Genomic DNA, 12,250 nt, shown 5'->3' with positions numbered 1-12,250 from the left:
AGGAGTAATTAGCTGGTGAAGTGGATTTACTTTTTGTAGAGTTAACAAAAGTTATCATGAGCATTGTAATGTTTCTCTCACAAAAACTAATCCAGAAGCTTCACTCGTGTATTTTTTACGTATATTTCAAATTAAATCTTCTAGTTACAACATTATTTTTCTATACATTGACTCCTTGGGTCTAACCTGCAATTTGCCCATTAAAAACATTGAAACAAAACAAATTATGATTTTACATGGTTTATTGATCAAAAACATCAAAACAATAAGAGATGCCACCCAAAAGAGTGAAGCGTACAACACAGCTCTAATGTGCTTTACACAAAGGAAAGTCCATTAAAAAAAAAAGTCAGACTTTGACACAAAAAAGCACAAAGTGCTTCACAAAAAGAGCACAAAAGAGTAACAAAAACGTCAAGGTCTGAAGAGGCCAGTTAAGCAGAGCAGCATCACAGTGTCAGAGAAGGAAAGGTTGCATAGACGAGTGCGTTGTACAGTCAAAATTGGACCACAAGGAATACAAAGAAAAACATAATTTGAGCAAAAGAGAGGACACAACAGGAAGTGAGCTTCTATTATGCTTGGTTCACTCTCCTCAGTGCAAGTGCAGTCTAATACTGTGGTTCGTCTGACTGCTATGACAAAATTCTGTTTCTGCCCTCTGAAACATCCAAACTGAAAAGAGTAAAAGTGAACAATAAAGAAAATGTAATAACCATTTTACCAACTTTTAACTGACCCTAAAAAAAAAAAAATGAACTGACCCTCATTAAAAATACAATCGTTTAAAATGCCGTTCGGGAAAATAAATCTGGCTTAAAAAAAAACAAACGAAAAAAAAAAAACGAAATAATGCTCCCATTAAAAACAAAAAGCCTTTCCTTATATAGAATGAAAAATGTAAGCGAATGTATAAAAAGAAACAGAACCCTTTTGTTCCCAAGTGAAGAACCATTCGGCCCAGAATATTGCAACTCAAAACACCTTAAACCTGAGGTGGGCGATTCAAAAAAAATCTTGATCTAACAAGCCTCAAGTTTCTTCTAAAGCAGACAGCAATAAGCAGTAAAAGAAAAGGGAATAAAGTAACTAAAAGCTTGACATTATAGATTTATTATTCAAAAAAATAAATAAATAAACCATCTGGAAAACATGAACCACTATTTTCTCCAAAAAACAGAAAGCACTGCTAGTTTATTTAGTGAAGTAGTTACTAAAACACAAGAGTGCTGAGGTAGAACTATAGCGCGCACAAACTGTCAAGCAAAATCACACTCGGAAACAGTCAAACACGCACAGACACACCAACTTGTTCTATATGAAGCATTTTGGATGCGGATGAAAAGAATCCAATGGTACCACTATGAGGATCCCATCCTGTTTTTGAGAACTATTCCAAGTAATCAACTAACAAAAAGGAAATATGCATAATCAGTCCATAACCTTCTCTTCCAAGTCCGAAAACAAATAATCTGTGAAACTGTATGAGTGTGTCTGTGCAGTAGTGATGTTGACATGGTTTTACATAGTTGACAGGTGAATTTTAATTGTAAACCAGAATCAGTCAATCTTTTTGGGCAAAAAAATAAAATAAAAAAATCAATCTCACACAATGTAAAACTGGCACCAAAATGGTTAAACTACATGCCTAATATGTAAAGTGTTTAAATGTTAAAATCTTGGAGAATGTACTGCATGTTAAAAGATAAAGCTGTAAAACAAAACAACAAACTAAAAGAAAATCTCAATATCACTTAGACTTCAAGGCACCAGAATAAATCTGAAATCTGCAAACCTAAATCTCAATACTGGGCTTAGGGTGAGCATTTTAGATTTAGCTATTTAAAATCAAGTTTTGAAAGTTAGTCTTTATCATAATTTCAGCCATTGCGATGCGACATGGCAAAGTCCATTGGAGTTTAATTGAACTTAAGTAAGACCAACTGGTTGGACAAGTGTAAGACTATGAAGCTTGTTTGGTGATGTGATGTAGACGCTTGAGCTCAAAAAGTAGTCAAGTATCTATGCGTATAATCTTTTATTAAATAAAAATTTTAAAAGTCTTGAAAAAAATAACTGAAATACTTCCGTTGATTTATTTATGGCAAAAGATTGTTATGAGAATATGAGCAACTAGGGAAGCTCCATGAACAATTTTAGAGACCTAGTCCTTCAGTAAGACTAATAAAGAGCTTGCTTGTTTAAGCTTGATTGTACTCACTGTATCACAACATTGTTTTTAGCTTTATTTCACTTTTAGTGACGTAACTGATGATGAGTTAGGCTGAACACTTCTGGGATTGCTGAATAATTCGTTTAAATCACTACTGTAAACAAAAAAACTGAAAGGTCATTGGAAAATCTATTTGTATTAATGTTCAAGTTGAGCACTTTGTACTCTTCACATTAAATCAGCAATGGAAGATTCACAGTTGTCCAAGCAATGTGGCCCCTTCTGGGCTGATGTGGAAAGGGAAAACCTAAAAAGAACGAAAAGAAAAACAAACAAAATCAAGTCATTAGAATTGGTACTTTAAATAGTCACACATTGATTACAGATAACAGATGAAGAAAAAAAACATGTTTTGATCAATTCATTTTCATGATTACTACTGCATAAGAGTGCCCCCTAATAGTCGACTTGGTCGTCCAACATTTCATTACATGGTTAGTCGCATGCAGGAAAAAAAAAAATTCTCCATAGGAAGTGGCAAAAATCACACCAGTCTGTGATGGGGCGTAAAAAAAAAAATTGTTTGTTTCCGGTTTCCGACCGACCCTGTCAATTTATGTGCGACCCAAAATTATTTTATGAGCTTGGGGAAGAAATAATAAAAATTAAATAAATACACAAATACAATTTTTTTCCATCTTCTGCTGTCTATCACTTCTTTCGCCATGTATTTGTTCGTTTCTTTCATTATTTTATGCAATCCAAAACACTCTAACCTGCCGCGGTTCGTATCTCTAGACCCCGTCTAACTTGTCCGCTTTTCCGGGACAAATGGATTTTTGAAGGACAAGTAAAAGAGAATTTTACTCGCCCCAACGGACAAGTAGCCTGATTAGAACATCAATAACAAACAAAAAAATAACTAGGGAATCACTAAACCGAGAGAATGATTCTGATTTTATTAAATTTATTGCAAGTTGCGATCGATTGTGGATAATAAATGTAGCAGGCAGCAGCTACTGTATTACTGATGGTAAATTTGCGCTGTTGACGCTCGCGCAGAGAAATCTACACACATGAGCGGAGCACACACACACACACACAGTTAACAACATACTCTGCCTATAAAAAATCTAAATGTGGAGTTTTTATATTTTAACATATGTTAAGCACTAAGCAGCCTCAATTATTTTTCCTGAATACCATCACGATTGAAAGTGACATTGATTTCCTACAACAGTTCAATAAACAGTTAAGATTAAGTCACTTACTGTTTATAAGCAATATTGGGTGTTTTTGTTCCATTTCAGCAGCGAAAATAGTTCCAAAGAAAAGTCACAGCAGAACAACGACGCATCTCACAGGAACGAATCCTGTTTTCATTACTGAATGATTCAGCATTTTGAACGAATCGGTTGAGTCAAAGATTCAATGACCAATTCATAAACATCAACAGCTGTCTCATTCTTGAATGAATCAACCGTTTGAACGAATCGTTTGAATTAATGAATCAATAACTCACTCGTTAATACGGCCGCCTGCCGCCACCTATTGGCAGTTTAGTGTTATGTTTATAAGTAGCCTAGTATAATTCTTTCCAATATTTCTTATTTGCACATTTAAATCAATTTCATAACATTATTTTATGAAATTGTAATTTTTCATTGTAAATGATTTAATTTGATCAGCCCTACCTAGGGTAACAGTATGCTTCATCTTTCATTTTAAATTCCTAAATTTGATCAATAAATTCAATTATTTAGAATAATAAGACACTATAGGGCATTTAATAATATTGGTGGAGGAGATGCTCTTAAAGGTGCAGATATTACAATATGCCTTTTTAAATATCAAAGCTGATTGAACACTGATGAGAATATTGCTTCAGAATAAAAAATAAATAAATTTAAAAAATCCGGACAAGCAACTTTTTACTCAGACAAGTGATTGACAGATTTACTTACTTGTCTGGAGGACAAGCACGTGAAAAGGCTTGAGGGGATAGTTCACTTTGATATTTTTAGTTTTGACCAAAAAATATCAAAATTGAAAATACTGCAGAAACAAAAACACCTACATATCCCTTGAGGTAAGCTAAAACATATAAAAAATAATTTTGTGAACTATCCCTTGAATTTCCTACCCATCCCTTGCTGCCACTGAAAAAAAAAAAAAAAAAAAAAAAAAAAAAAAAATTCCCTACCGACCCATGACCTCAACTGACAACCAACCGGAACCAAACTTTTTTTTTTTTTAGGCCTGGACCGCTTGTTAACGGCAGGATATCCAAAATGCATACCATTCATCAACCTCAAATATGGGTTATCATGTTCGCACAAATGTAAGATAAATATAAATAAATAAATATCCTAGAAAAGAGTAATGCAAACTGTAAAGGGTCTACCTTTATGTCTGTAAACTCACAATAACAAAAAAAGGTTGTGCTTTTGCAAAATAATGAAAACAAGCAGGATGCGCTTTCTGTCATCTCTGTCTCTGTGAACTTGAGCACGTCACAAAAATGAACGGAAACTTGGTGTATACTTGCCTCAGACATGACAAATATATCTATAGAAAGCTTGAAATATTCACTTTTAAATAAACCAATTCAAGAGGAAATCCGTGTGAAACGTGCATATATGCGCGTCCACTACTGCAGAGATGACGAGTCAGCATCGTCGACTTAATCTCGGCAGCCAGAAACACAAATGTTATATAGCTATAGGCAATAAAAGGCTCATTATTATGATTTATGGCTTTTTAATGTAAACATGTAATTAGTCGACGAAATCGCTTAAATGAACGATATATACACTACCGGTCAAAAGTTTTAGATCAGTAAGATTTTTTATGTTTCTTCATTTATGTTTATGTTTTAAGTCTCTTCTGCTCACCAAGGCTGCTTTATTTGATGAAAAAAAATGACAAACAGTAATATTGTGAAATATTATGACATTTTAAAATGACTGTTTTTTTATTTTAATATATTTAAAATGTAATTTGAAAGCTGAATTTTCAACATCATTACTGTTGCTGTTTACACATCAGTTTTCAGTGTCACATGATCCTTCAGAAATCATTCTAATATGCTGATTTTATGCTCAAAAAACATTTTGAGTCATGTACCATTTCCCCCCCTAAAATTCTATGATGAAAAGAAAGTTCAAAAGAACAGCATTTATTTAAAATATAATTTTTTCTAACATTATAAATGTCTTTACTGTAACTTTTGATCAATTTAACTCATCCTTGATGAAAAAAAGTATTTTCTAATTTCTTTCCCCCAAAAATAAAAAATAAATTCTTACGGACACCAAACTTTTGAATGGTAAATGGTCATTAAACTTTTGATTAATGTTACAAAAGCGTTCCGTTTCAGATCAATTCTGTTCTTTTTGAACTTTCTATTCATCACAGAATCCTGAAATAAAAATATAAAAAAACTGTTTTCAACATGGATAATGATCATAAATGTTTCTTGAGCATCATATTATAATAATTTCTGTAGGATCATGTGACACTGAAGACTGGAGTAATGATGCTGTAAATTCAGCTTTGATCACAGGAATAAATTACACTTCACTATATATATTCACATAAAAAAAACCAAACCGCTGTTTTAAATTGTAATACTATTTCACAATATTACTGTTTTTTGTATTTTTTATCAAATAATTGCAGCCTTGGTGAGCAGAAAAGAGTTCTTTTAAAAACATAAAAATCTAAAACTTGTGTATATATAAAAAGGTCAAATATTTCACACAAAAAAAGAACATGATTTCCTGATATATCCAGGGTTTCCACTAACCATAGGAACCAAGATGAGAAAAAAAGTGAACACTTTTCACAAAAAGAGAAAAAGAAAAGAGTGGCGATGCATTTTCTATATTTTGAGTGACAGGCTAAAAAACAAACACAGGAGTGGTGATGTCATGATGGAGTTGCATAACACCTTAAATGGGTCAGAATCTCAGATTGCTTGTTGGGTAACCAGATTTACAAGCATTTCAAACACAACACAAATACTAAAAGTCTTTGCTGGCTATCTGTCAATAATCAGCTCGAGTGCAGCTTGATCTTCTCAGCTGCATACAGTGTAAAGACCTCACCCCTCCTCCTCATATCCTGCAGCTCAAACTATGTGCTGAGTCAGGAATAGCTATTAAAGCCCCGCTGCAGTCACTCGAACTACAAACCACACAATGTTTCGGGGGGCAAACCCACCCCCTCTCACGTCCCACACATACACACACCACTGTCTGAAAGCAAATTATCCAGCTTTGAACGTTGCAACGGTAGGAGAAGGAGAGGGGGATGGTCAACAATAGACGACTGGAGGGAGAAGCAGACAGCTGTAATGTCCTCATAATAGCTGGGGATCTCATGAACCCTCCTGCCTTTCATATTCATGAACACACAATCATATTTAAGTGACTGATTTTCAACTAAAATACATCATTTTAAATGATATGTTGAATCAATCCAACTTAAAAACAAAACAATTCACAGTTTTACTATGAAAATAAATTACTGATGTGAAGATATTAAAAGGGAGGTCAATATCAATACACTGTTTAATTATTAGTTACCACTAAAAGATCGATATTTAAATCAAATACAACATATTGTGCATCCCTCATGTCTAAATTCTGATCTCTGCAAGGAACTGTCAGTTGTGCGTGGCATGTCAAAACAAAAATCTTTCCATCTTTGAACTAGGAACAACTCCCAGTCTCTTGGTCTGCCTGATGAGCACTGTTCCCCGGGGCAAAGTGTATGGAAAAGAGAGAGAGAGAGAGAAGAAGGGATGGGGAGTGTTAGGGAAGGGGTAGTGGTGAATGGGTGTGGTTGTATAACAGCTATTCCAGCATAGACTTTTAAAAACAAGAGGCTATTATAGCACTCCAACAGGAGCTCTCTGAACGTCTGAGAAAGAATCACATCATGATAGAGTCCTGTCAAATACATAACACTAGTAATCAGTAAAAAAAAAACCCAGAAACTTTTACTTGGATTCAAAACCTAGAATATCACGTCATATTTTTTTTCCACCCCAAAATAATCACACCCCTGGGACAGCCGTGTGGAAATAAAGATGATGTTGTTATGGATGCATTAATATTACAATTCAGGCTGATTATAACCATTATATGCCATGCCAAATGTTATAAACCTAGACTAAATTGTTAAACAACTTTACAAAGCCATAAAAATCGTTACATGTGCACACAGCTGCACAAACACACCCGAACACTCCAAAATGCCCTCTTTCATAGCAAAGTGCTCAAGAAATAAAGCTTCAATAGTATTGTTATTAGCTGCTATTACTGGAAACAAGATTCTTGACACAACATAAAAGCCAAAAACAACCATATCGGTACATTTATGGAAACGTCACTGGCAAAGACATACCTGTGTGTGCATTCAGGTCAAAGTTCAGATTTTACGCTGCACATGTGACCTTTCCCATTCTGCTGTGTAGCTCTAATGCGTCTGGTCGGTCCTGAGGATTGACGGCCAGCATGTCCTGCAAAAGTTTCCGGAGCGCCTCGGACATGTGTGAGCGCCTGCGCTGGGGAATGCTCAACACCATCTTTGGGTTCTCCAGAAGCGCCTCTCCAACCGGGACAATGTCAGAACCCTGCCGCACATACGTTCCGAGCAGTTCCCTCTTCGATTCAGCGTCAATGAACGTGATTCTCTCGATCATGGCCCAGATGATAATGCCCAGAGCAAAAATGTCTGCTTTGGCTGTGTAATGCCCTTCCCACACCTCCGGCGCCATGTAAAAGTCCGAGCCGCATGCCGACGAGAGCCAGAACTTGTTGATGTTAACACCATTCTTGTTTTTGTCCGGTCCCTCCTCTGGGTCCCGTACTCCGGCACCGAGACCAGCACAAACTTTGCTCAGTCCAAAATCAGCCACTTTCAACACGGGTGTGCCAGAACGCTGTGAAATGAGGATATTGTCTGGTTTAAGGTCTCTGTGAACAATGTTGTTTTGATGCAGGAATGCCACAGCGCAGCTCAGCTGCATCATGAAGCTGGCATTGGTGCAGGGGTCGGGCTGGCGGGACAGGATGAACTGATTTAGATCCCCTCCCTCGCAGAACTCCATTACAAACCAGAGGTAGCAGGGCTCATCAGGACATGACAATACACGCTCACCTGAAAGTACACACACACACACACACACACAAAAAACATATAATTGAATATAATTAAATTTTCATAAAACAATGGGAATTCAACAACAATGATCATTTTCAATTTAAATTACTTAAACGGATACTCCACTTTTTTTGGAAATAGGCTCATTTTACCATTCCCCCAGAGTTAAACAATTGACTGTTTTCGAATCCATTCAGCCGATTTTCTGATTTTTAGAAGAATATCAGTAACCAGACAGTTTCTGGTCTACTACAGTCTATATTTTTTCCTACAATGGAAGTCAATGAGACCAGAAACTGTCTGGTTACTGATATTCTTCTAAATATCGGAAAATCATCTGAATACATTCGAAAACAGTAAAACTCAAGAGTTTAACTCTGGGGGAGTTGTAAAATGTGGCTATTTCCAAAAAAAGTGGAGTATCACTTTAAATTTCTAAATTTAAACTAGATATAGTTGGTTGAGGACTTTGTGACTTTTAGTGCATGATTTTAGTTGTGTTTTTTTTGTCACTGATGTTAAGGCACTCCTAAATGTTGCATTAAACACACAAAAAATATTGATGAAATACTCTATTAAATGAGAATGTTCCTTTAAGCACATGCCTCTGCAGGCATTAAATTGTGGCTGTAATTTGTAACATAAACTGGAGACTATATAAGGCAGAGAAGGTCCACTCATTAACGAATGGGAGATATTGTAATGCTCAATATGGCAGCTGTAGTTTCGGCTTACAGTTCAAAGAGCCAATCTTCTTTTTCTTTGTATTCTCTAGAATGCACATTGGCACAATTTAGGACACAATTGTTGTCAAATTGCTGATTTGAAATGTGTAAAATGCTACTTCAAAATATGACAAATTATTACATAGATAGGTTTTAATCTTTTCTCATTCAAGTAGTGTGAGCTGTAAATGCATGCCTGGAAATAACTGCCCAGGGTGTTATGAATATGGCCGTCAAGTAAACCGATTTGTCTTAAAGGAAAGCTCCACCGTTTTTTTTTTTCAAATTGGGGTTATTCACTGTCTCCCCTACATTTAGATAGTTGGGCAAATGCATTTTTGTCTCAGTGCATGGATTGTCTCAGTCTGGCAGCACCGCCGCTAACTTAGCTTAGCATAATGAATGGAATCTAAATGTGAATTAGAAATTGGACAAAAATCAGTGCATGCCTGACTTAAACAGTGGTTCCTAAGTTAACCCTGGTCCTGGAGAACCCCCAACTCTGCACAATTTAAAAGTCTCCCTAATCAAACACATATTTCAGCTCATCAGCTGGTTAGTAGTAGTGACTTCATATAGGCCTATGTTAAGTAGTGTACAACATTAGCATGAAGGTGGAATGTCTCAACATTATGTTGTATTATGTACTCAAGATTTCATTTAGTGTTTTATTGTCGAGTGGGGGTTCAATCTTCAACTGGCTGGCAGGAGTTCAATCTTCAACTGGCTGGCAAGACAACATTTAAGTCATGTTGTCTTAAATATAGCAAAGTGATTATATAAATGGAGGTCAAGTGTTGAACAGTTTTTGTTAAAATTATTGTATATGTCGGCAAATGGCTACGTGAAAATAAAGTCCCACTCCCAACTCTTCAACCAGTCAAGTTGTTTTGTTACAGATGCAGTCAGTATTTTTTGTTTGTTGATACCCATCAGAGACTACCCTTTTGAAGCACTTAAAATCATTTATTCATTCACAGCCATAGCAAAGCTAAACATCTCTTCCTACTTTTACTTCCTTGTACTCTAAATATAGACTAGACCAACAGCTTCCAAGCAAATGCCTCTGTAAACACCACCAATCTACAGTACAAAAACCTACATCATGATTCAGATCTTACACGTGAAAGCAGCCACACAAAGAAGACAGCCCAACAAATGAGATCGAATTGGCCTCGAATTATCGGACTATAAACCACCACTGTCTCTTTTTCATTTATAAGATAATTTACACAGTTGTCATGTAACGTTAATGAATCAAACTACCTTCATTGTTCTAACCCGGGATAGTAGAAGGTTTGACCACAAACACCAGCACCTCCCCCACTTCCAAACTCAAGAGTTTCATAACCGAGAGGAGGGTGGGGGAGGGCAAATCTGACCGACATTTACCACATTCTTAAATAAAATGCAAACAATCTTAATGTAGAACAAAGACATTATCAGAAACGTCCGTTGTCATCGGCCGAACGTCATATGACTGACATTCTCACTGCCAAACAATGGATTCAAACCGGTTTAGTTTCAAATTACAATGACTCAACATTTACATGATTCAGATTCTGAAAGGCCAAAATGTCAATTCTACCAAATGAGTGAACTGTCACAAACAAAAGCTACTGTTAGCTCGTGACAAACCATTCTTCAACCCCAGACCTCCTAAAACAAACATCTTACCTTTCAACGAGGTCTCCACCAACCTCAAATACTGCTTTGAACGCTTATTGCCATGGCTCATTTTCTGGGCCATCCCGTTCCTCTGGAGCACACACTCCTCCAGCTGCACCACATTCTCGTGGCGTTTCTCCAGGCTAGTCAAAGCCCAAAACTCCGCCAGCGCCAACTCCACATTCTCAGGCGCGTCACAGCGCAGCTTCTTCACCGCCACTCTCGCACCTGATTTACGGGCAATGGCTTCGTACACAACGCCATAACTGCCCCTGCCAACTTCACGAAGCAAGCTGTACCGCGGAGCAAAAAGTCGCCGTTCAAGACCACACTGTTTACCCCGGTCCAACTCGTCTCCCATTGTCTCATTGTTGTCTATGTTGTCGACGCTGAGCGAGCGCAGGACACTGGCGCTTTCGGTTCTGTTGCAAGCGTTCCGTGTCCGTTGCCGCTCTCTGTTCTTTCCATCCATCACGCCTCCTCACGTTTTCTGCGCGCGTTTGGAAATATCTTCCGCGTTCATAGTTCTAGATCTTGAGTAAGTTCAGCAGCTCTTTAAAAATACTGACATTTGCATTTTTATCACACAGTAACAGTGGGGTATCGTGATTCAATCACAGTCAAGCTTCTAGTCTGAACTGAATGAACCTTGAATGAAGTGAGAACTTGACTGGATCATCCCACTTTCCTGTACAGGGGGGATTCCTGGCCCATGAGAACACAAGTGCAATGCAATGCAATGTTAACGCCTATGTTGGTGATCCAAATATTGTATTATTTTTATTTATTTATGTTAGTTTCGTGCATTTGAAAATGAATTAGCGTCGCTTATACTATTTACACAGGCTAGGCAACATAAAATGAAACGTTTTCAAGCATTTTAAAGGTATTATTTATTGCAATCTTTTTTAATATATATTATTTTTTATTCAATAAATTGGAAGTTATGTTACTCAATTTGACCTGAACACCAACAGGCATGTTTAACACCTGTTTAATACACCACACCTTTATATATTAATTTATACGTAGACTGTTGTCACCCTTGTTGTGGACTCTATTTGGTTTAGTCCTTCCAGCATGTGCTCTACCACAGCTCAGCGCACACACGTGGTCAGACACGATGGGGAGCATTACAAGGGTTCATTCCCATTAGTCGAACATAGGCCTATATGAGAAATATTGTCACTTTTTATTTTTCATTCTGCTATCCGTTTGATTCATACACATTCAAATATTTGTAGTAAAATCAATGTATAATCATTAAATTAAAAAAAGTCACAAATTTGTGAACACTGCAGTGTCTTCTGGACAGCACCTTTATAATTGTATATTAAACTTTATAAAGTTTATAATTTTGTTGAATTTAAATTTATATTTAATAGAAATATTTGTAGGTTATTACAAGTCAATAAGCTTTGCAGATAAAGTATATCAACGTTCGGAGGATTTGGATTACATAAGATGACAACATTATGAGGTGGCAGATGCTGTTGCTCATTCTCCTTTCAGA

The 12,250-nt window shown here is 36.5% G+C and overlaps 1 protein-coding gene across 1 annotated transcript; it reads right to left on the bottom strand.

The window, feature by feature from the left end:
• Positions 1-224: 224 nt before the first annotated feature.
• stk35l (serine/threonine kinase 35, like) lies at positions 225-11,408 on the bottom strand. The gene is made up of 3 exons (XM_039689453.2): positions 10,747-11,408; positions 7,586-8,341; positions 225-2,480 (listed from the first exon to the last, which is right to left on the bottom strand). Exons 1-2 carry the CDS (start codon positions 11,207-11,209, stop codon positions 7,617-7,619), a joined length of 1,188 nt encoding a protein of 395 aa, XP_039545387.2. The 5' UTR covers positions 11,210-11,408; the 3' UTR covers positions 225-2,480; positions 7,586-7,616.
• Between the last annotated feature and the right edge of the window lie 842 nt (positions 11,409-12,250).

This window comes from Pimephales promelas, chromosome 8, assembly GCF_988280905.1.
Source record: "Pimephales promelas chromosome 8, fPimPro1.hap1.1, whole genome shotgun sequence".
Lineage (NCBI taxonomy): Eukaryota > Metazoa > Chordata > Actinopteri > Cypriniformes > Leuciscidae > Pimephales > Pimephales promelas.
The sequence above is the reverse complement of the archived record's forward strand: the minus strand, read 5'-3'. Positions and strand labels throughout refer to the sequence as shown.